A 25289-nucleotide genomic window follows, 5' to 3' on the forward strand; every position below is an offset into this window, starting at 1 on the left:
TATCACATGGGGAAGCTTGAGCAAGGCAGCTGTGACTCAGTGCTGCAGGAAGCTTCAACACACAGCCATTTCTCTTAATGAAGACCTGCGTTACGTTGGTAATTATGTTTCATAAACGAAGATGGTGACACGTTACCTGCCTCGGAAAGCTGCATGAGGTGTGCTGGAGCTCTGGAGAGTTGCTTGTGCCTCGGTGTCAGCTAGCCGGCTTACGTAATATGAGTTTGTAGGGATCAAATAACTGCTGTGTTTAGCAGTAACATGCAGATACTGATACACAATATTTCCTCCACTGAATACAGCCCAGTGTGGTGGACTGTATGCCAGCCTTAAAGTTGAAGCACATCTGACATCGGGTTAAAGGACTGGCTGATATCTTTGCAAACTAGTCATAGTAATGTTTTAGGGAAGAGCGAGCAAATGTGCAGTGTGTGCAGATTCCAGTGCCACACAAAGAGGCTTTACTGCTTTTCCAACAGTTTACTTCTGTTAATGGCTATTTGAGACTTAGCAAAACAAGACTTTAAAGATACTGCCCTCAGTTTTAATACTGATACCATTTGTTAGATGTTAAAAATAAAGTAAGATAATATATCCATATTGAAAATACAAAGTAAGCCTGCTATCTTACTGCCTTTCTGCTGGTTCATAACACCAGTCTTGTGTTTTGTAATTGTTGTGTCCATGACTTGTATCAGTAATGATAACTGCACAAGTTCAATCTGTGCAGAAATGTGGAAAAGCATGAAAAACTCCTCAGATTTTCAAACTGCGTTTACTGAGTCACTGAATGAACTTAGACACATGCATGCTGTGTGTGTGAGCACAATGCAACCAGTGAAGTATCACGCTCTCTTAAGTAACTGCATAACTTTAGACGTTACAAGAAACTCCCCAGCTCAGAGTAAGGAATGGAAGACCTTTGTTTCAAAGGACAGATGTGCTGAAGTCTGTAGTTTACGGCTCAGGAGGTAAAGTTTACTAGTTTTCACATTCTCCTGACTAGTCTGAACTTCCATAAAAGGTCACAGCTTATGCTAACAGGGTCAAATAGACCAGATCAGAAGAACTGTATAGAAATTCAGTGAATGTGGGATTTATGTCCGGACGTAACGCAGCGTTACCTTGCTTACATTTGCAGTTATCCTAGTAAAGGTGCGGCGTCGTACCATTAACCCCGACTGACTAACACTTCTTTCTGACCCACACAGACCATGTACAGTCGCACACTTAAAGGAGCTAAAGTGCATAAAGTGCTAAGCTCTTCACTATAGATGAGGACAGTATCAGTGAAACGCTTCGTGCTCTGTTGTGGTAATTGTCAGCCTCTCTTTTACAGACTCCATCTGTGATGAGCTGTGTTTCTTTGTCATGGTTTGCTTTGGTGTAAAAGCAGCTGCTGCTAATGCTGGAATAGCAACTTTTCCTACAGGAAGTGACATCACTCAGTGTTTCAAGCGTCTGAAGAGGCATGCCTTCTTCTGTCTGATTTGTATTTGTATAACTTGAGAAGAGAAATTGAATTACTGCTTACGGATTACTGTAAAAATGTGTGCATACCCCACTTACACAGCTGGAAGTTAAACAGCTGGAAGATGTGAATGTGGTCACATTGCTGTAGTGCATAAGACAAGAAATACACACCTTCACACTCAAACAAGCATTATAAGAGCCGTCAGAGGACTAACACCAGTTACTGTTAAACCCAAATACTGTTTATACTGCAGCACTTAGACACGTGCTTTAATAGAGAGGTTTAGAATTAGAGCCGCAGAATCGAGTCTATTCATACAGCACTTAGTCAGCGGAGCTCATTATCTTTGTCAGCTTGCTGCTGTAAACACCCTGAGAACAGGAGTTATATTTGGTGTATATACGGTAAGGGTTCAATTAGTGGAACCAGAGTGGATTCATCATTTCAGCGTGTTGTGGTTTTGGCTCGAACAGCTGTCTAGGAGTACTGTGAGGATTTGGGACGTGTTGCAGTTGTGCAGAGATCAGCAGGAAGTTGCATCAGCAAATGGCAGCTTTTTCAGTGTTTTTCCCAGAATGTCGTAATAGTGCTTCTTTTCAGAAGAACACACGTGCTGTTCTGCTGGAGCCTGGAGGTAAACACTCTTTCTTCTGTCTCAGGGCTGGAAGTTAAAGCTCACTGCTTTCTAACAGACACTGAAATGTGTCTGTAGCATTGAGTGAATGCTGAATCCTGTCTGGTCAGTTTAAAGATTGAAGTCGGGGGAATCAGAGTGTTTTCACTGGCGCCTTGTTTTGATCGCACCTGTAAATCAGAAGGAAACCAAAGCGGCTCAAACTTCAGTCTGTGCAGTTAAAGCAGTGCTGATAATAAATCAGTCAGTCTCACTCAGTGAGATCATCATGTGGCAGAGATTTATGCTCCATGGCTGTCAGTGGCTTACAGTGTTGTTATCTGTATGTAGAGCGAGCACGGACTTGCACTGTATTTGCGTCTGAGGCCTGACGGTTAAGATTGTGGCAGCGTGTTGTGAGCTGCATCATCTCCTCTGGCTTTTTGACAATTACTTTTTCCATGGTTTTATCCTTTAAGATAGCAAGGCTGGCTTAACTGGTTTTGGGGCCCCTGCACAGTGTAAACCAATGAATCCACCCATGCAACAGTAATCAAACCACCATGAGTTGTCTCCTGTTAAATCATCGTCCTTTGGATCTTTATGCTGTGCTTATACCGTTTAATGGTGGCACAGTGTTACTGAACTGGATGTGCAGGCGTGCATAAAGACTGTATAATGTGTATGTGCTGTTAGTGGGGTGGGCTGGGAGACTTTCCCGATTTTATATGAGCTTTGTACTTTTAACTTGGATATTGTTTGTATTAGTTTCTTTTACTAGGAGCTAAATTTGGTACGAGGTGTCTCGTATCTGCTGAGATCCGCGCTCTCGTTTGTGGTTCATGACAAATAAAAAGTAAAAATGAAATGAAATGAAACGGGGGTGTCAGGCTCAGTTTCACTAAGGACCACATGGGGAACTGAGAGTCGTCTACACGTCAGTCCCGCCGACATGCTCCAGGATCATCTAAATGCCGTCTCAACCGCTTGTTTCATGTCCCTGAACCAAACGGAGTGTCGCTGTCTCAGTGACGGGAGGCTCGGAGAAATATTTAGGTGAAATATAAATATTTTTGCCCTCCTTTGTCTTCTGTGCACTCAGTGCTGGAAACTATTCCTTGAAAACGTGTTCTCACACCCCCACCTGTGAACGTATCTGCCTGCAGCATCAACTTCCCCTTGTATGCCACCTTTTTTTCCACCAGCTTGTTGGCTTCCAGCTGCAGTGTAGAAGCGCCTGTCGTTTCGGTGCATTGTGTGCACGAGGCACAGTTTTGTGTGAAGGCTACAATCGGTTAGTTTTAATTCTAGTCCTTTCATAAATTCTCTTACTACAACCGCAGCAGAGTAGAGAGTACTCATTCAGGTGCAGGGCGAACATGCAAATGCCACACAAAGGCACCAGCCTACAGAATCAAACCCACAACCTTGTTTCTGTGACGTGACAGCGCTAACCACTGCATCACGGCGTCATCGGGTGTGTTTTTGAGATGCTCCCTGGAGATAAACACAGGAGTGAGAGTCAAAGTGAAGGACTGTAAAGGAGGTCAGCTCGTCTCCTGTGCAGTCCTGGTGAGCCGTTTGCAGCCACACGAGCTGTGCAGTCAGTCACATGTGTGCAGCGTGGTGGTGGTGGGGTGGGGGGAGTGTTTCTCACAGATGGTGCAGCTCTCTGTTTCACTTCTCAGATGGGACCTCGGCACTTGTGCAGGGGCGTACAGGATGTTGAGCAGCGGCAAAGCATCTAAATCAAAGTAGAGAACTACAGACTGAGCGCTGTGTGTCTGTAGGTGGCTGAGGTCATGATGCAGCATCCTTGGGTGACAGGTAGAAAGAGTGGGCGGGCGCTGTGTTAGTCAAACGGATGCAGGACGCACGTACTCTTTTTAACTTTAAGCACATGCATGCAGATAAGCAGCTAAGATGTTTATGGGCTTATTAAGGACTAAAGCAACGTCTGGAGAAGAGCAGTAATCTAGATTTATAGTAACATGTTTCATGTAGATAAAAGTAAAACCAGAGCTTTAGTGGCTAATTATAGTTGCTGGGTCCTTAAATGACCCTGAGCCTTTTACGAAAGACGTCATCAGTGGAGCAAATTCTCTCTTTTCTAACAGTGGTGGATACGGCTGAAAGAGGCTCGTGGTGTGTTTCACCAACTATTTTTCTTTTCTTAAATTGATTCCCTTCTTTTTCTCTCAAAACCTGAATCATAGGTTAATTAGAACCTGCCAAGCAGGGTTCACATCCTCCTCTTTTGCTCCTACTGAACGCTGCTGCTGGACTAGAGCTGCTATCACGTCCAGTAACTACTGTGTCACTGGGCTCTGTTCCCAAACGTTCCCATGTTGAGAAACCCTGTGACGTGTATGAAGAGACACGTGAAAAAGGCTTTTGTCCAGCATTGCCGTGTCATTTCCTGTCAGTCGTTCTGTCTGCTGGCACATGTTGAGCAGTAACGAGATGTCAGCAAATATCCTCACCTTGATATAATAATGATATTCAGCCCTGAAATGTGTGGCATGTGGAAAAAAGTTTTTGTTCACATAACGCACATTCAGATTACTCAGTGGACATCTCCAGCCATAACTCAGAAACTGAGAAGTCCACGCAGAGATAAAAGAAATTCCAAAAGTGGTGACATAACCTGCTTTTGCACTTCCACGCTACGACAGACGGACTGTGAATAGTAACCAGAATTCCAGTATAGCTACACGAATCTAATGTGGATCAAATTCCAGCTTCCCCTGAGCTGCTGCCAAACAGCTATGAGTCATCCCGTCTTGGCTTCCATGGGAAAAATGAAAAGAAGAAAACCAGAGTGGAAGTGGAGTACGATCATTTATGCAGATGTGTAATTATGTTGTGGTGAGACCTCTACAGTAGCAAGGCTTGTATCTGTTTTCTGATGCAGTTGTACGTTGTGAGATTTTCTGTGATGACCAATAGGAGCACTGATTATTCTGTTTTATCCTGTCAGTCCAGCCTCCTGACTGGTTCAGATCACGATTGTCCCTTCGATTGTCGTGTTTTGTTTTGGGGGCTTTGCTTTGAGTAAAGCAGTGCTGATGTTTGCCTCTCACAAGGACGTGTGGTCTCATGTGCTCTCACCAATAATTTAAATCTGTAGTAATGACATCAAAAATCTGCCTATAACTTCTTACATTTATAACAAAAAAAAGATGGCAGACAGTGAAACGACTGTGGATGGTGAGTCATATATAGAGACTGTATATTAATGGCTGTCACACTCTGTGGCCGTCCAAACATGCACAGAAATAGCACAAAGTTTAAAGAGTTTAGAATGTTTTCACTTTTAGTTTTGTTTAGTTTAGCTTTTCAGAAATTCTTTTAACCTCCACACTTTACTTCCGCAACCAGTAAAACCACTCAATAAAACACCCCATCTATAAAACCAGCCTACTGAGTACAGGATCCCACTGCCAAAAACAGATCCTGGGAAGAAGCCACAGTGGGTGTGGCACCACCAAACTGCAAGTCATGGTCTCACCAGAAATCCAACTAGCAATTTCCCCCCAGATAGGATCGACATGTCTAGCATAATAGGCAGCACTAGTGTCTCATTTGCAATCGCTTTAAGGAAGCACTGGTATAAAAACACCGTGTGTGCTTTCGATTTTTCAGCGGTGAAGAATTTGTTTGTACAGACTGGTTTAAGGTTGGTTTCATGCTTGTCTTTGGACGGTGGGAGCCACACAGAAAGAAAAGAAAGGACCCATTGGGCTCATTGATTTGAACCCAGCACCTTCTTGTTTTGAAATACAACATTTCATCAGACCGGCGGTCACGCAGAGCTGAAATTCATCATTCAGAGTGGCACCGGCGCTCTGCTGTGACCGAGCGCTTGCTTTTAATCTACATCCGCTGAATCTAAAAACTAGACTAGTTAGTTTAATCTAGACCTGCAGATGCTAGCAGGCAGGGCATGCATGGAACGCTATAACCAAGGGGCCGGCATAGTGTACAGAATCCTCTGTGCCGAGTATGGCCTGGAAGTCCTGAGGTCAAAATGGGAGACGCCCCCGAGCGTGGTCGAGACTGAGTAAGAGTGACAGCAAACGAAATGGGTGAAGCGCTTTGAGTGGTCAGAAGAGTAGAACCAGTCCACTTACTATTTTACGGTGTCTGGACTCAGTGAAGCCCTTCAAAAAGCAGCTAAAGACCTTTTTATTTCAAAAAGCTTGTATTTAGACCAGGGTTGATTTATTTAGAACTGCATTGTGATTTGTTGTCTGTGAAAAGTGCTGTATAAACACATGTTACTTACTGAAACCTCTGGAGCGATCAGGCTATATTTTTACATCTCAGCTTTCTCATACAGTAAAAAGAGAAAAGCCTCAGTGCTGTGCAGCCTACTGAGAGCGAGCATTTTTCTATGTCAGCTGTGACTCTTCTACTCTTCGTAGCCACGTTCATGGTTTAGAGCTTGACTGCTACCCTCTGCTAAAATCGCTTCACAATACTTTAAAAACATTGTCCAGAAAGAGTTTGCCTCTTATTAGAGAGGGAGGACCTCCTATTTATGACAGGATGCTTCCTGTGATGAGAGATGTTTTATGAGAGGTTTAACTGATGTCTATTTTTTAATTTCACTGGACAAGCTATGCTTGCCATTGCACATTCACAGGCCTTTAAACCCAACCACCGAAACCTTAAAACCACATCTTTACCTTCAGACAGCAGTACCAGAAAAATGTCCTCACAGCGATGTTGTAATCTTCACAAAGATAAGTTGCCGAAAGGAAGGCAGGTGGTTGGATCCCTGACAGCTCCAGTTTGTATGCCAGAGTATCCTCGAGCAGTATCCTGAACCCTGAATTACTCCCGGTGTGTTCATCTGAGAGTGAAAGATGTTAACGGTGGAAAGTATGTAGAAAGCCTGTCACCGGAGTCTCTCACCTAAAAGTAAAGGCAGACTATCGGCTGAGAGCATAAACTGAGAAAAGCATTTCTGAAGAATATGCTAAACTTGAGTGTCACATGGGCTCAATCCCAGCATCGCAGCAACAGGCTCTGCAGGCAAAGAGCTTTTATTTCTTTTGACATTCAGGAACATGTGATACTAAATGTTACATTCTGCTCTGTCTCACAATCATAACGAATTTTTCCAAAGATTCCTGGATTCAGACGTGGGTCCAGATTGGTGCAAAGCCCCACCTCTGATGAGATAAACCTGTTGTAAAGAAAATAACTACATTGTAGCGCTAAGTGTTACCTGATGTTGAAGCCATGGAAGAACAAGCGACAGGCTGAGATTATTTGGTAGTGCAGCTCTTCTCTAACCCTCGTCCTGCTGCTTCCTTTGTAGATGATGTGTCTGCTGACAGCAGTGCTGAATTTCCAGACCGGGCATCCATGATGGAGGTGCGTCTGCAGGCACAGGAGGACGAGATCACACTCCTGAAATCCTCTCTGGCTGACGCCCTGCGCAGGCTCCGCATCCACGATCAGGTCCTACAGTTACTGAAGCAGCAGGTCATAGCAGGTGGGTGATGTTAACTGAAAACTGAAGCTAGTGTGGCTCGTCCGTCTCCGTTCATATAAAAGTAATTAGACTTGCAGAGTGCAGCTGCACACGCAGAAGAAACTAATAATCCACTTTGATCTACTCAGTGAACCCGAGTGCTGCACGGCTGCTAAGCCAAGCATGCTGCTCAGATTGTTCCAGCAGCAGCAGAAAGTTGTCCTCCAGCTCAGCCAGCGATGGGATCCGGCACCCTGCTACGAGGTACTACACCTTCCAGCCAAGGGCTTAAACGCTCAGGACGAACGACGAGGGGTCGTTGTGTTGTATTAGACAACACGCTTGTCTATTCAAACTGTCGTTGTGCTCATATGTCTGTGTGAACTGCCTGTATGACTGCTTTGTGTTGTTCTCAACCTTTGAACTCTCCAGCCAACTGTCAGACACCACTGTGACCAATGCAAACAGCCAAAGAGGAAGCTCGGCATCCACGGACATCCAAACCGTTCCAGCAACAGTGGACAAGTCGACCCAGACAGAGTCGACCCCGTCAGGCCAGGACTCGGCCCAGGACAGGGTCCCTCTCCACGGACGAGTCCAGAGCCTGCAATTGGAAGATGCACTCGTGGAAGGTCCTTCTGTATCTGAGGGAAACCGGGCCAAACTCCACCGTGTCCCTGGTATGGAAGAGGAGGATGAGGAGCCAGAAGAAGATGAAGGAGGAGGAAGAGGGGAGCAGGAAAAGGACCTAACATGGGCATCATCAGTTGAAGAGCCCATTCAGCCCACCACCATCAGAGGCCTCCAGAGGGAGGACCTCCTGGATGGCAGCTGCTCTCCGGAGGATTCAGGCTCAGCCTCGGCCTCATTCAAATCTTCAGACCAGAACCTCAGCTGCCGCTCTGGACCGCTGTCTCCCATCCACGAAAGAGAGAAGGCTCTGTGCGTGGTCCTGCCTCATTGCCGCGTTCTTTACAACCTCAATCATCTTTCCTTAATCGTTGATTGATTGCATGACTTTTAAGAACGAATCAACACTAACACTGACTTTCCAGATTCTGGCTCTGCAAACCCCAGTTGTGCTGCAGCCCGCTTTATGAACCAGACATCCTCAGGTTTGCAGGGTGTGTCATGCTGCGTTAGAATATGTCACCACCCGGGTGTCCTGTTCTGCTGTCTCGGTCACTAAAGTCCACACGTGCTTTCTTTTCAGTGTGTTTGAACTGGAGAAACACAAAGCTAAAGTCTAACTCATATATCCATATTAAGCTTCAAAGCACCCAGAGATTTGAATCCACTGGAAAATAGAATGAGAAGTAAACAAAAGGCATGTCTGCAAGCTGCACGGTGTATACTCCTGCTGCGTAGCTGCAGAGCGCCTCAAAATGACTCAGTGTCATGATTCTATATGTGACACGGCGCCAGTAAGGATCTGTTTTTTTCAACTGGGTTTTGCAGATTTGCCCAAACTGTTTCAACAATGTTTCACTATAATTAAGCTTGTAATCGCTCCTAATATCTTTGTGATTAAAACATATTCTCTTACAGCAAAGCATGTCTTCCATAAAGGACTACCTTACTAATAGGTGGGGACCACAGGGCAGGGCTCTGCTTTTGTTTACTGCTTTGGTTTACTTTGTTTACTTGTGCATGTGCTCTGTGTTTTGCCCTCCCTCCTTGTTATTCCTTTGAAAGGGTTTCCCAGAACATCAGTTTGACTTTTGCCTCTGACAAAAGCTCATGTGGGCCTCCAGGATCAAACTAGCACAAATTAGTATTCACTGCTTTAGACACATTAAGACTTTCAATATGAACTCAGAAGCTATTTTCACCATTGCAATCCCCTGCAAGCTGTCCAAACGGCATTAAACCTTTAGAATACAGAATAAAGAGTAATTATATTTTCAAATTTCAAATTTTAAATGATTTTGTTTCTGGTTACATTTTGAGAAATTTGGTATGTTGCTGAGATTTCAAACTCAGATGACATTACTACAAATAAATTTCATCTAATCGAATAAATTAGTCAAACTGTTTCATCAGGTCAGCTTCTTCCTCTTGTGTGATTGTTTGCATGGCCTTAACATTGTGTGTGTGTGTGTGTGTGTGTGTGTGTTTTAATCTCAATATTAAATGTTACTATTGTGCTTACAAAACTATTTAAACGTAACACTGGATACTTTCAGTTTGTATTTTATGATGTGTTTGTGTTGTAGAGCTCAAAGCAAACACAAGCCGACCTGTTTTCAAAGTGTCTGTTTAGGCAACAAATTGTTCCTTGTAGGTTTAAAAAATTTTAAATCCACACACAAATATTGTTTTTGTGAAGCTACAGAGCTTCTACTAGTCCTGACTGATTGTTTCCAGGATGTCCAGAATCAGAGTTCAAATAATTTGCAGATCAGTGGCAAAAAGCACGTTTGTCTCTGAAGTTAGCATAAATTTTCAGTAGCACTGTTTTTACACCTATAAGGAGGTCTTTCACACAATTGGCACAGTGACAGGTGTAGTAGGCGGGGCTTGGCAAAAGTTATTTATCCTTTGATGGAGAATGTAGGTGCAGCGGGGATTTGTGGGTGCTTCGCATGCAGAGGGATAGGTGCATTAAACTGTCTTGAGTCTGTTAAAGCTGACTCGGTGTTTCTGTGACGCTTTAGGGTTCGTAGAAACAGCGAGAAACTAGGGAACCCTGAAAGGCAGAGGAAACGTCTAGACAAGAAGGCAGCATCTTCAGCAAACCTCCTCGCCCGCTCCCCAAGCCTGGAGAAGTGAGCCATCCTGCCATCACTCACAGATGTCACCACACCGCTCGCTTTGTCCCACGGCTGCAGCAGCCTCGCATTAAAGGGACACTTGTTGGAAGTCACCCTGTGAAACACTCATAAATACACATAATGCGATTGTGAAGCAACAGTCTGTGAAATGGCTTCTAATGTCTTGATTTTTCTCTCCGCAGCCGAGCTAAAGAGCTTATCGCCAGTGCAGGTGAGGTCATTGACAGCATCTTCATCAACAGAGGCCTCTGAGCCAAACTCCATACAGGCCCCAGGGTTCAATCAGGAGTCAGCCCACCACCGTTTCACTGAAACGCACTTTGCTGAATTCAAAAACAGCTTCTACGATCATCGTTGCATGTTGTTGTGTTTAATTTAGGTACTTTTCCAACATGATGGTCTGGCCTGGCTCCAGTGTTGGCAGGCCTGAGCTGTGCTGTGCTTCTGTACTTGTGACACAGAAACCCCGTTGGTTCACACATGTAGTCATTTGTGTAAAAATGAGTGGATTTCCCAACCAACCACACTTTTGTTTTGCATAGCTTTTATGAGCATTGGCCTTCAGTCTGGTTCTGGTGGTTTAGGCTTCATTCCCTTCACCAATCAGGCTCAGCCACTAGTTTATATCTATTATAGCCCCTTACATGAATAGCTGCGTTGGGGGAGGGGGGGCTTTTGAAGGATGGACCACTTTTAAACCTGTGTAATTTACTTGGACCACATCACATACTTGTTAATATAAAACTCTGACAGTTCTTGACGTAGTCAAATGCAAGAATGCATTTCATAAATTTGAGACTTTAGATCAGGGCGTCCAACTCCAGGCCTCGAGGGCCGCTGTCCTGCAGGTTTTAGACCTCACCCTGAGTCAACACATCTGAATCACATGATTAGTTCATTACCAGGCCTCTGGAGAACTTCAAGACATGTTGAGGAGGTCATTTACCGTTTAAATCAACTGTGCTGGATCAAGGACACATCTAAAACCTGCAGGACACCGGCCCTCCAGGCCTGGAGTTGGACACTCCTGCTTTAGATGATATGAAAAACGTTGTGCTTTGTTCTGTCTCGAGTAGGGCTTTCTCAAACTCTCAGGATCGTTTCCACAGCACTATATCCGTCAGAGTTTGTTTGTTTTTGGGTTTATCATTTTATAGTTCTATTACCCTTTATGGCTTTTATATTACAATTTCAATTTTTTTCAATACATGCCAGGTGTCTTCTTGTGCCAGTACAGGATATGATGTCATCGGCTTGTTTGGTTGGTTGGTTGCAGTCAAGGTTACGTTAGCTAACTAGAACCAATAACTCAGGAGTAAACAAGGGGACCTAAACTAAAATTCAAAGCGGGTCACTTTTGTGCCGTCCAACATAAAACATAAAACAATGACTTTTATGTTAAGAAATCAAGATAAAGTAATCCAATCAGTGAGATGACATAAAAAACTGTCTCCAAATAGTGTGGCATCGCTTCCTCAGAGCCTCTGCCTCATTGGTGTTTTTTATCGCGCACATCGACCCTTTTTTAACGAAAAGGTTTACATTAACAAATTGATGCCATTTCTCACCAACAATGCTCCATCTGGTGGCAGATGGGTGCATAACATCTATGACACGATAATTTACCGGCACTGGGCAACAATTAAAATTTTAACAGTTAGGTTAAATGACTAGAACTTATATTACTCACTACTGACAACAGCGACGGCTAGTTGTGCATACTATACCTTACACATGGATCCTGGAATAACTAGAACTCCACAAGATCAACACGTGCTTTCATCTAAAATTTGATGGGAATATGGCGAAAAATACTAGAGGCCAACTTTAAGCCTGAGTCCCCATCAAGGGAAGGAATCGTCAAGGAGATGCTGTGTCCCACTGTTGTTCTGCACAGGTCTGAACCGCCTCAGTGAGGTCATTAACAAGACTGGTTTCAGATACCGACTATGACATTATCCACTTCCTCTACATGAATGCCATGAGTGAGCAAGACATCGGCTCACTGATCCACACCACTTTATTCTACAGCAGTGGAATCTCATGCAAACTGGAGAAGTGTAGCTGGATGGTAAGAAAGCGAGGGAAGGTAGTGAGAACTGAGGCGATTACACTACCAGAAGGAAACGGTGTAAACATCAAGGACAGCCTCAAGTACCTGTGAATCCCACGGGCAAGTGGGAACCATGAAGAGGCCGCTAGGAAAGCCGCATCCACCAAATACATACAGAGTAACCCAAGTCCTCAACTGAATTGGAAGAACAAGATTTAGGCAATAAATGCCTACGCCCTGCCTGTCATCGGATACTCTGATTGGATAATAAAGATGAGGAAATTCCTTACCGTGCATGTAGAGTTTCAGTCCAGCATCATGAGACTGTACACTAAGCACAAGGTTGGAGGTCGAGGACTACTGAATGTGAAAACCATTATCCAGGATGAAACTGATGGAAAGATCCGCACATCAGGAACACAATGGATGCTGTGTTTGGTGAATACAACTGGCAGCAGAAATCTGAGAAAGAAAATCAGAAATTACATTGCAGATAGAAAAAGTGTCTGTTACTGAGAAGCCTGCCAGTGGCTGGACAAAGCTGGACTGAAAGACAGCACAGAGGCACTAATCATGGCAGCACAGGAACAAGCTCCGAGCACAGGATCCATAGAGGCTGGGGTCTGTCACAGCAGGTAAGACCCCGGGTGCAGGCTGTGCAAAGATGAGACAATCCAGCACCTAACAGCAGGGTGTAAGATGCGAGCAGGCAGCGCATACTGGAACGCCATAGTATTATACAAGAATACAGGAATGTATTTCATGCCGAGTATGGCCTGGAATTCCCGAGGTCAAAATGGGATCCGAGAATTACTGAGCTAAGATTATGTGGAACTGGACATAGTAGTTTTGGGCAAGCAGAGGAAGACGACTGCAGTGAGATGACTCCAGAATCACCATACCAACAGTAAAGTTTGGAGGCGGGAACATCATGGTGTGGGTCTGTTTTTCAGCATACAACACTGGCACGCTTCATTGAAGGAAGGATCAATGGAAAAATGTACAGAGACATTCTTGATTTAAAAAGAAAACCAAGCTGCTGCCAGCTACCAGGATGATGAAGATGAGACCAGGGTGGTCATTTCAGCAAGACAATGACCGCAACCAAGCCCCACACAGCCAAGGAAACTGGATTTATTTTAGAGAAGATGAAAGCTGTAGATATTTTCAATAAAAACCTTGCTACAGTGTGATGTTACCAAACAAAACTGTGGCTCCACCATCATGCACTTACACAGGAACTGTTGTATAGCTGCCGGCACTCCAAACTGTTCTAGCGTTTTCTGGTCAGTCAGACAGAAAGTTAGTCGGTCTCAACATTCACATGTCGTTAAGCTCATCCTTAATGTTTTACTTTACTTTGAGTCCCATAGAAACCGGCCAAGAAAACATGATTCGGCGTGGATTCTAAAGTTTGTGGGTGTAACTGATGTTAACGGAAGATTTAACCCTCTGAAATGTCTAAAGCTATAGTAGGCTATAAAGCTGTAGGTCAGCTGTGATTTAATGCACAGGGGATCTATTTGTTCGTCTGGCTAACCTTTATTTTTTCTCATTTACACACAGGATCCCCTGGCTCCAGAAGAGGAACCTACAGCCAAGGTAAACCTGCTCTTATGCAGCTTTATGTCTTCATCGTCTTTCATGGGGAGGTGGACAGGCTGCTTTTCCAGGAGTGTCTCACTCCCATTCTTGCTGCTGCTGCCAGTTGGCAACTGAGAGCTAGATTTTTAAAAAACAAATTATTCTAAAAAAGTAACCCAAGAAGTTTGGAACTGTGACTCACTCTCGCTCACTTGAGGAAGCAGACCGTTGACGACTTTTGGGTGAATTTTCTCTGCAGGGCTGTGTAGACAGAGGAAGCCCACAGATATCTCACACAGGCCCCACTTGGTTGTGCAAACATCACATTTCTTTATGGGCGAGCCCACTACGGGTCCCACGTGAGTTTTCTGTGATTAAGAACAGTTTGGTGATGAATCTGTGACACAAACCCATTGTTTGTTTTTCAGGACAGTCAATCAAAATGTTTATCCGAGGCCGACCCATTACCATGTACATCCCCTCCAACATCCAGAACTACGACGAGCTGAAGATGGAACCTCCCTCTGAGAGACTGGAGCTGGACTGGGTGTATCCTTCCACAATGCCACGTATTTGCGAGGGTTGTTACATTCAGACGCTGCTGGTTTTACCAGGACTAATGCCTCGTATGGTCTATACTGGTCTGGGTGCAATGGTTATAGCTGGCCTGCTCGAACTAAAGCAAGGTTCAGCAACACAGTTTTGTGTGTGATTTGTTTCTTTCTTGTATCTTGTTGTTACCTTAACGCTGTTCTGCTAGCTATGGTTACCGTGGACGGGACGGTCGAGCTAATCTGTATTTCCTCCCGACGGGCGAGGCAGTGTACTTCATTGCCTGTGTGATTGTGCTTTATCACATCAACAACCGCACACAACGGCACTATCGTAAACACACAGACTGCGTCCGCTGGTTAGTGGAATGAAGCTAATGAATAAATCATCCACATGTTGAAATCGAACTTGGCAGTTCAGCTGACTGATTAGCTACATAAAGTATTTGCCCCCTTCCTGATTTCTGTGTTTTGTATATTTGTCACGCTTAAATATCTTAAAATGGGAAAGAAATTTTACTATTAGTCAAAGTAAGTCCAAAATGTAGTTTTTAAATGAGTATTAACTAATTAAAAACCTATTCAGCAGCTCTAGTCTGAGCTTCTCTCTAATGACTGAATTCTTTGCCCTGTGGTAACGGAGAGGCCCGGAGGAAGCTAAATCCAGCTGTTTGCATCCGTGATCTCATTCTTTCACCTTTAAAAGAAGTAAAATAAACAGTGTTAACAAAAATAGATTTTTAAGACCTGTTTCACTCTGTTAGACAGATGGTTTCTTAATTCAGCAGGTCTGTTGTTATCAGCCTGGGTGCAACTAGTGAAACTGAGCTCAGCTTTTATGAAGTACTCCTGGTCTACGGTGGTCAGTATCTATCGAAAGCGGTGCAAGGAAGGAACTGTTTTGATTAGTGTGAGACTAGACTGATTGCAGATATTTGTGGACAGAGGTCTGTGTGACCTGGTAACAGAAAAACACTTGTGTGTATCGGGAACAAGAGGGAAGCTACTGTCTGCTTTAACCTGCTTCTGAACTCAACTCCATTCCTTGGATTATCACTTGAGTCAAAGTATTTGCACTGCAGATTTTGGAGGGGATAAGCGTGCTGGCGTGCTACTGCATGGCACTGCACCACTGCACCAAAATATGTGATTTTGAGATTTCTTTTAAGAGCCAAGTTAAAATGGGAAACAAGTATGGTAGCATGTGAAGCAGAGACCAGCTGGCAGAAACAGTAGCTGAAGGGTATCATGTAGGTCCATGTGACAAAAATGTTTCATTTGTCTTTTGCCACAAAGTCCATGTTCAAATTGTGCATCCATGCATCATATTTGAAGATTGTATCAGCTATTTACCATTACAGCTCTACACAGCTGCAAATGTCTGTTTCTTGACAAGGTTAAATTATCAATACTACAGTCTAAATATCAGGAGAGCTTCTCTTCAAAAACAGAGTATAGACAGGCTAAAGTTGTTCACTGGATGCTATTTGTGCCAAAAAGACAGCATTTAACCTTTGAGTCATTCTCATCGTGCTGCAGCCAAATAAACCTCTGTGACCAAACACAGACGGCACTGTTTATTTGACCGTAAGCACATGTTTGTCATTTTGCCATGATGGATGCAACCCACCACCCTCATGTTTCTGTGCAGCAAACTTGCAAAAGCTTTACACAGAAAATGTCTTTCTCTGCAGTCTCACACTCCATCCTGACAAAGTGCGAGTGGCATCTGGCCAGACAGCAGGGGTGGATAAAGATGGCAAGGTGACTATTGCTGCCCTTAAAATAACACAGCTTGCATCCATAGTTTGAGCGTCACAAGTTAAAAGATGATCGAACTTTTAAATGATATCAGGAATTGAGATGTGCGGAAACATTCAGTACAGCTTGGTTAACTTTGCAGCGAGTGGCAACAAACGAGTAAGTGATGTTTCTGTGTCTGCGGCAGCCTCTGCAGCTGTGCGTTTATATTTGGGACTCCACCACGCTGGTCACCCTGCAGCAGATCGGACCGGGGACCTTCCAGAGGGGAGTGGGATCAGTGGCATTTTCATTTGCTGTGAGTTGATTGCATCCTGGAACTTCATGTGTTTCCATTCACTTTAACAAGAGCAAGTAGATTTATTTGCCTTAGATTCAGCATGATTTTGGCCCCGCCCCTCCCTGAGCCTGGGTCTGTCAGAGGTTTCTTCCTGTTAAAAGGGAGTTTTTCCTTCCCACTGTCGCCAAAGTGCTGCTCACAGGGGGTCATATGATTGTTGGGTTTTTCTCTGTATGCATTTTTGTAGGTTCTACTTTACAGTATAAAGCACCTTGAGGCGACTGTTGTTATTTGTTGCTGTGTAAATAAAACTGACGTAAAGACATTATGTAATTCTGCTTTCTTTTTTCTGGTGGTGTGTTTTAGGACGCTGGATCATTTCTGTGTGTCATTGATGACTCTAATGACCACATGCTGTCACTGTGGGATTGCACGAAGGGCACCAAGCATGCAGAGATCAAGGTAACGGGAAGACGGTCAACGTCAGGTCCTAATGAGTTTGTTATTGCTTTAACCACCGAATCTATTCAGTAGACATACTGATGTTAATCTTTGACGGCACTCAGATGTTAGAATAACAGCAGGTTATTTCGTCGAGTGTCGTACATTAAAGACAAATTGATGAAAAGACTCACTGGCAGTTGTTGCAAACACTTGATTGTAGTTATTAAGTGAAGGGGGCAATTATTTATGTAGGTGTAGACAGATTTTGTTCTCTTACAGTTATCTTTGTGTAATATTTATAAATATGTGTTTGATGGCATGAAAGTGTCTCTTGAAATCATCAGCGCTTCATCCTGTAACGCAGTGACAGGTACTCGGGTACTGTAGGTCCTTTTTCTCTGGAGGTTGTGGGGGGCGGGGCGTTGGCAGCCACGTCTCCCCTCTGCTGTTATGGGCTTTAATCCCAAAATGCCTCATCTTCCCCGGGACCAGTTTCAGCACGTCTGTCATGGCAGCAGTGTAAATGTTTCATACGTGGGCTCAGTGCAAATACTGCATAGGATGGTGTTTGAACTTGTTTGTCACCTCAGGAGAAGAATTGAATGGGCTCGTTTAAGAGCTCCCAGGATCTTCTGTGGCACGTAGCAGGCTGCATGCATGGGCTGAAAACACCGTGTCAACATAGGATTCACAAGTGGTCAGAAAGTCGGTTTATGTGGCCCAAAATGCAAAACTCTGTTTATATTCTTTAAAATACTTAATGTGGTAGTTTGCTCTATGCATGAAACACAAGTGAAGGCAGTACCACACAACCGTGTGACAGTTTCACAACAACGTGCAACATTTTGCTGGCGACATTACCAGTGTTTACAGTGCTACAGTATAGCTCTGAGCTGGATCCTGAGTTGATTCAGAACTTCTCACTTATCTGCTGTTCACGGACTGGGCAACAAAGCATCTTGGGAAAGTAGAGGACTGCCAGCTTGTTGTTCCACGTCCATCAGTCTGACAGCAGGGCTCCAGTAGCAGCTCATGAACATTTGTTAATGGGACTTCAAGTGTGTCGCGCTGGTCACCTGCTCACTTTCAAGATTAAGAGAAAAAAGATTCAAGCAAAATAAATCTTTCTTTTCTTTCACAGCTCAAAGTTGTTGTTTATGTATCTGATTCAAGAGCCTTAAATTACTTTGAGTGGAGCTGAAGTACGACTGATGTAACAGCACTAACCCTTCTGATGCTGTTGTGTGTTCAGACTACCAACGAGGCCGTGTTTGCTGTAGAGTTTAACCCTCGGGACAGCACCAACATCATCACCTGTGGAAAATCCCACGTCTACTTTTGGACGCTGAGTGGAGGACAGCTCACGAAAAAGCAAGGCATCTTTGGAGTAAGATTAACTTCAGTCGTGTTCGACCTGACTGACATTTCTGTCTTTTTAAACTCACTTAACGTGCGCTAGTGCAAGGAAGCAGTGGAAAATGGAGTTAGCAGCATCTTTCTGTAGAGGCCAAAAGAGGAAGAAGCTCAGCAAAGAGAACTGAAAATTCAACATGTCCAAAAAATGGATGGAAACATGTAAACGATCAGTTATTAGCACAGTTAATATAAAAGATCAAATAATTGTTTATTATTTTCAGAAATACAAGAAGCCCAAGTTCATCCAGTGCTTTGTGTTCAGCCTGACTGGAGATGTTCTCACCGGAGACTCTGAGGGGAACATCATGACTTGGGGAAAATCTGCTGCAGATATCAAAACTCTCGGGAAAGGAGCCAAAGGTTGGTGCTGTGTGTCAGTTCAAAGCCTAGAGAATAAAATGTCAGTATAAATATCATCTCTGTGGAGACACGTCGCTCTCACATGTGCTGGCAACAAACGAGATTTCAAATAAAATAAATAGAAACTTGGCAGAAAGATGAAGAAGTGATGATCCAGTGGGCGGTTTTACACACCTGAGTGACTCCAGGAGCTGTATTGTCAGGGATAATTGGTTTGGTCTCCCAAGCCAAATTAGTCACAGGTGAAGCTTTTATTTATACTGCACATTTAAAACTACAAAGTTCACCAAAGTGCTGCACATCAAACGTAGGGTCTATATGCTTCAGCGAAAAGGAAAGTTTGAAGCCTAATCTTGAAAGTAGAGATAGTGTCTGTCTGCTGAATCCAAACTGGAAGCTGGTTCCACAGAAGAGGGGCCTGAAAACTGAAAATATCCTCGGACACGTGTGATCTGAAGCGCCGCGCCTCTCATCCCCACACAGTGCTCGGGGTGACAAATAAGAATACTTTGGTCGACTGTGTCAAAGGCTGCTGTAAGATCAAAAAGCATTAAAATAATAGAATCCCCAGAGTCAGTAGATAATAAAATATTATTTAAAACTCCCTAAAGATTCTGTTCTGTGAAATGCTTTGAAACCAGACTGGAACACTTGGTGCTGAAGAAAAACCCCTTATACTAAATCTCTGAAATAAAAAGGGTTTAAAGATTAGGCAATAGTTGGAGTTTTGTTTGAACATGTAAATGTGGTGTTTGGAAATTGTTCCTAGTTTTGGCGAGTAAGGGGTGACAAGTTGAGATGTTGGCTTACATCTGGAATCGTGTGACTGAAATGATTTGTTAGCTAATCAGAAGCTTTAAGAACTCAGAGATTTAAATGATAAAGTATAGTGGTGTGAAAAGTGCCTCCTTCCTGATTTCCTATATTTTTGTATGATTGTGCCACTTAAATGTTTCAGATAATCAAACGAATGTAAATATTAGGCAAAGATAACACAAGTCAACACAAAGTGGAGTTTATAAATGAAGCTGTTTTTATCAGGTAGAAAAAAACCTAATTGACCCTGTGTGAACAGAGATTGCACCCCTCCTTTTATAACTTAATGTTTGGAAAGCAAAGTTCAGTCTCTCTAGCCACACATCAGCCTGATTCCAGCTGTTCACAACCAAGAAATCAGTTAAATAGGACCTGCCAAACAAAATCCAGACATCACGCTGCGATCCACATTCAGGAACAAATGAAAAACAAAGGAATTGAGATCTCTGTCTGGAAAAAGTTATAAATACTGTCGACCATAATATCCTATTAGAGCGATTAGAACATGCTGTAGGTATTACAGGTACTGTGCTGCAGTGGTTTGTATCATATCTATCTAATAGACTCCAGTTTGTGCATGTAAATGGAGAGTCCTCTTCACACACTGAGGTTAATTATGGAGTTCCACAGGGTTCAGTGCTAGGACCAATTCTGTTTACATTATACATGCTTCCCTTAGGCAGCATCATTAGAAGACATAGCATACATTTTCACTGCTATGCAGATGACACCCAGCTCTATCTGTCCATGAAGCCAGATAACACACACCAATTAGTTAAACTGCAGGAATGTCTTAAAGACATAAAGACCTGGATGGCCGCTAACTTTCTGCTTGTAAATTCAGATCAAACTGAGGTTATTGTACTCGGCCCTGAAAAGCTTAGAAATATGGTATCTAAGCAGATTCTTACTCTGGATGGCATTACCGTGGCCTCCAGTAACGCGGTGAGGAACCTTGGAGTCATTTTTGACCAGGACATGTCCTTCAACGCACATATTAAACAAATATGTAAGACTGCTTTCTTCCATTTGTGCAACATCTCTAAAGTTAGAAATATCCTGTCTCAGAGTGACGCTGAAAAACTAGTTCATGCATTTATTACTTCCAGGCTGGACGACTGTAATTCATTATTATCAGGAAGTCCAAAAAACTCCCTGAAAAGCCTTCAGTTGATCATGAATGGGCTTTTGGGAGTGTGTACACGTTTTTATAAAACTTCTGGAATGATTTTTGTAATTCCTTCTTTATACACAACAGTTCCACATCTGGGTCCTTGTTAATTTTGTATACTCTATCTGCTCTTCTGCTTTCTCTGCTTTGGGCTAGCTTCATAATGTTTTTCATCAGAACCATAAACTGAGGGTTGTTTAAGGCGCCGTATTAAGTCTCCAGAGTGGAGACGGTTTCAGGGATCGTCTCTTATATGTATTGTACAAAAACAGGAGTGTGATCGGACAGGTCACAGGTTAATCTGTGGCGATACCTCTGAAGCATGACCTTGTGTTGACCAGGTCCCAACAGGGGCACATCCCCCCTCCTTGCTGAGGGAGAGCCTCAATAAATGTCCCCACACTAACATGTTTCTGTCTGACGTCTCAACTCAGAGTTGTGAAAAATGATTATTATGAAGAGAAAAGGAAGAAACCACGTTAATTACTCTCCATAACCATGAGAAGAATATAGCCACTCTTACCCAAATATCAGATTTGTAAAACAATCCCAGATCTTCAGGCGTCACTGTCTCTCCTGAACACCTGAAGCGGATGCCGCTCCGGCGTGACGAGCCCCTCTCTCGGTGTCTGCGTGCCGTGCGCCAAGCGGACAGCAACTGGATCACTTCATGTTCTGGGGTGCTGTAGGTTTGAGCACAGTGACAGGCAGTCACCACATCTCTTGTTGCTTCGCCTTGTATAGGCGAGTGCCGTAGTCAGAAAAAAACCCGCAGGATCGGGGGTTTGAAACTTGATGCGGTTTCTCAAAGTATCTTTGCCTCCCTGTATTCGTTGCGTCTCCTGAGGACCACAGAAGGACAGTCGTGGTCCACGAAACTCTTCATAAAACACCACCTCCCTCTGCCATGCTCTATGAAGAACCTCATTTTTTTCATACGATGGCTCCCAAACATCACGACAATGAAACTTCTGTTACGTTTGTCTAATATTTAAGTGTGTTTGATGATCTGAAACTTTTAAGTGTGACAAACATACAAAAAATGGGAGATCAGGAAGGGGGCAAACACTTTTCACACCAGATTTTATAGGTTAAATGAATTTTTGGTGTCGTGACTTCCCACAGAAACCTACCAGATCATGCGACAGACCAAAGCACACGAAGGCAGCGTGTTCACCCTGTGCACTCTACAGGGCGGAGGCCTGCTCAGTGGAGGAGGGAAGGACCGTAAAATAATCCGCTGGAGCGCTGATTTGGCACCTGAAAGAGAGTGTGAGGTGAACTACAGCTGTGTGTGTGTGTGTGTGTGTGTGTGTGTGTGTGTGTGTGTGTGTGTGTGTGTGTGTCACAGCTGGTGGAGAGACTCATTAAGGCATTTGTTCAGATTCCAGAAAAGTTCGGGGCGGTCCGCACTATCGCAGCCATGGACGAAGAGGAACTGTTAGTTGGTACGACTCGAAATGCCATCCTCAGAGGAACCTTCTCAGACGGCTTTGTGGCCATAGTGCAGGTAAGCTAACGACCTCACAGGCATCAGTGCTGTCAGGTCTGTAGATGCTTGCTGAGAATTTTAGTACCAAAAGATAAAACGTGCATTTTATACTTTTGTCTGATATATGATTTATAGACAGCTTAAACATTTAATATAAGCATCTTCCAAGTCTTTCACAGACTGGATGTATTTGCTACTATCACCTGATGCACAGTTAAGCAATCGGAATAGTTAGGAAAATGACGTCATTAGAGGTTTGTCCTGCAGAGCAGCCTGTCTGCAGCACTGTAACACAGCAGCAGACATACGACACATAGATTGGTCAGGTGTTGGGTCACATGTAATCTCACTTTAGTATCGTTTTATTCTGAAAAGCGACCTTGGTTACTAGTTGGTTAGTTTTAACCAAGGAGCTGCGGTGTCTAATATCAAACTGATATTGTTTGATGTCTTTTTACTTCAGCTTTGCTTGGATGGAAGCACAGATAACTCTTCTTCTTCTTTGTTTGTATTCTCAGCAGTGCTGATGAGCATCAGTTACTGACTGCCTGGGCTGAATTGTTGTGAAAAGCTGGTTAACTGAAAACTGCTGCAGCTCTGTAATGGTGTCACAGACACCACTTCACTGCAGCAAATGCAGTTTTATGACAGTCCCTGAGCTGAAGTGGCTGTTGGCCCAGGCCTTTGCTGCTGCTTTCCATGTGAAGGGTGAAGTGGAGAGACGAGCGCCTTCTGGGTTATTGAATTGGCTTATTTTGGGGCATTGGCCACAATTGCCCATAACGCTAGCAGCTGGTGCTCTTCTACCTCTCTGGCTCTTGATGTCAGGCTCCTGGGACATCGTGGTTCATCTACTTCTCCCTGCATTTAACCAGCCCTCACCTCTCCCCATAGCCAGGGCATGTATGACAGCTGATCAATGTTGAAGCTAACCCAACATCTGTTACTGCTTCTGCTTCACCTCACACGTGTCGAGCATTCAGATGACGGAAGTTTCACAATTTTAAACACACTGAAAAAATTAAAGACATGTCTGTGTCCTTTCAGAAGATATATGTGTATATATGTGAAACCATGTTCAAGCATTAATGTGTGTGCACGTTCAGCTATTGTCGTGTATATGAGAAGCTGTGCATCAGATATCAGGTCTGTACCTAGAAACTGCTCTCAGAGGTCAGACATTTAAATGTTTTAGGGCATTTATATTTATGTATTTTTAATATAGTGCGCCAAATCACAACAACAGTTACCTCAAGGCACTTTATATTGTAAGGTAGGGCAAAGACCCGTCAATAATGCTGAGAAACAGTTTTACTGTGTTAGTAGTATTGTACCTAGTAGGCCTCTAATCCATTATTCGAGTCCTCTTCTGGCCTCTAATAATGGATTAAAATTCATTATTAGATAAATAATGGAATTTTAAAATTACTCTCAAATATGCTGTTAAACTGCAACACCACTTGTTGCTTTCATTTGTATTCCTTTGTGTGTCTGTGTGTGTTTCACAGGGCCATGTAGATGAGATGTGGGGGCTGGCCACTCACCCCTCCCAGAACATCTTCCTCACCTGTGGCCATGACAGGCAGGTGTGTTTGTGGAACACCGAGGAACACAAGCTGGACTGGTGCATCACCCTCGAGGTGAGATTCCTGAGTTCCAACCTTCATTCTTTGAGTGCTTTGTTCATTTCTATTCGAGATCTTTTACAGGGAAGTTTACTCCATAATTCTGAATTCTTTCCTGTGTCTCTGGCAGGAGTACGGCCTGTGTGCTGGTTTTTGCCCCAATGGATCGGTGGTGTCAGTCGGCCTCAGTACAGGACGGTAAGTCAAAGCAGCAGCAGTTGTATATCTGAGCTAAACGCTGAAAAATCAAATAAACTCAGCAAACATTTCAGTGTACTCTTACACCCACAAGCTTTAGATATTGAAACTTTTTGGAGAATTTTCACCACAATGGATTTAAAATCAAAACAGTGAAGATGTGATTGAAATGCAGACTTCCAGCTTTAATTTAGGGGGTTTATTAACAGAAGTATTACTGCCGTTTGTTGCTCTTCATTAAATAAAAAGCCTGTTTTGTTGGGTTACATCAGGTGATTGACTGTTGAAGAAACAAGTTTCTTTGTCTTTAACTCTAAGGGTACGTCTGTCACCATCTTACATGCTGTGATTGCAGCCATTCCCCAACTCTCTGTGAATGGGACTCACGGCCACTGATCAACGGTCATGACAATTGACCTCCCAGCCCATTGTTCCTTCAGTGGTGCTGGTTTCAGTCATTGTGCAAATGTCCTGTTTATAAGATTGGAAACCTGCAGTCAGCTGAGACTGAAGAAGTCACCTGGATGATGATGAAACGTTTCTCCCACTGAAAACATCCAGATGAACAGAATCAACCGTTTGGGATTTACTCGCCTGGATGATTTTTTATTCTGTCACAACTTTATTTTGGATTCATCTGTCCAAACAGTTTTGTTCCAGAGCTGCGTCGACTCTTTTAGATGTTGTCTGGGAAAATCTACTCTGGTCTTGGTGTTCTTAGGTTCAACCAGTGGGTTGCACCTTGTTGTAAACTCTGTATTTCAGATCATAAAAGCATCTCTTGATTGTAGATTTTGACAGTAATACACCTGCATTCTTCAGTGTTATAAAGGGGTTTTCTTTGATCAACTTGTGTGTGGGGCGATCGTGGCTCAAGAGTTGGGTGTTCGTCTTGTAATCGGAAGGTTGCCGGTTTGAGCCCCGGCTCGGACAGTCTCGGTCGTTGTGTCCTTGGGCGAGACACTTCACCTGGCCGATGGTGCGATATGGCAGCCTCATTTCTGTCAGTCTGCCTCAGGGCAGCTGTGGCTACTGTAGCTTGCCTCCACTAGTGTGTGAATGTGTGTGTGAATGGGTGGATGACTGGGTGTGTAAAGCACTTGGGGGTCCCTAGGGGGGACTAGTAAAAGCGCTATACAAATACAGGCCATTTACCATTTGTGTTTTGGGGCCTGACACTGAGAGTGCCTCT

At 43.7% G+C, this 25289-nt stretch overlaps 1 protein-coding gene across 2 annotated transcripts in view; it reads left to right on the top strand.

The window, feature by feature from the left end:
• Positions 1-25289, top strand: part of eml3 (EMAP like 3) — a 32439-nt gene that overhangs the window by 1429 nt on the left and 5721 nt on the right. The window contains exons 2-18 of one of the 2 annotated variants that reach the window (XM_004574306.6): positions 7417-7593; positions 7722-7836; positions 8005-8514; positions 10230-10340; positions 10529-10557; positions 13966-14001; positions 14412-14532; positions 14744-14893; positions 16229-16298; positions 16483-16593; positions 16942-17037; positions 18272-18406; positions 18657-18795; positions 21908-22059; positions 22167-22292; positions 23783-23914; positions 24030-24097. In XM_004574306.6, the coding sequence (XP_004574363.2) occupies positions 7417-7593; positions 7722-7836; positions 8005-8514; positions 10230-10340; positions 10529-10557; positions 13966-14001; positions 14412-14532; positions 14744-14893; positions 16229-16298; positions 16483-16593; positions 16942-17037; positions 18272-18406; positions 18657-18795; positions 21908-22059; positions 22167-22292; positions 23783-23914; positions 24030-24097 (2278 nt within the window). The remainder of the gene's footprint in view (positions 1-7416; positions 7594-7721; positions 7837-8004; positions 8515-10229; positions 10341-10528; positions 10558-13965; positions 14002-14411; positions 14533-14743; positions 14894-16228; positions 16299-16482; positions 16594-16941; positions 17038-18271; positions 18407-18656; positions 18796-21907; positions 22060-22166; positions 22293-23782; positions 23915-24029; positions 24098-25289) is intronic. The other variant, XM_004574307.6, reaches the window with a different exon arrangement.

Source organism: Maylandia zebra, linkage group LG3, assembly GCF_041146795.1.
Source record: "Maylandia zebra isolate NMK-2024a linkage group LG3, Mzebra_GT3a, whole genome shotgun sequence".
Classification (NCBI taxonomy): domain Eukaryota; kingdom Metazoa; phylum Chordata; class Actinopteri; order Cichliformes; family Cichlidae; genus Maylandia; species Maylandia zebra.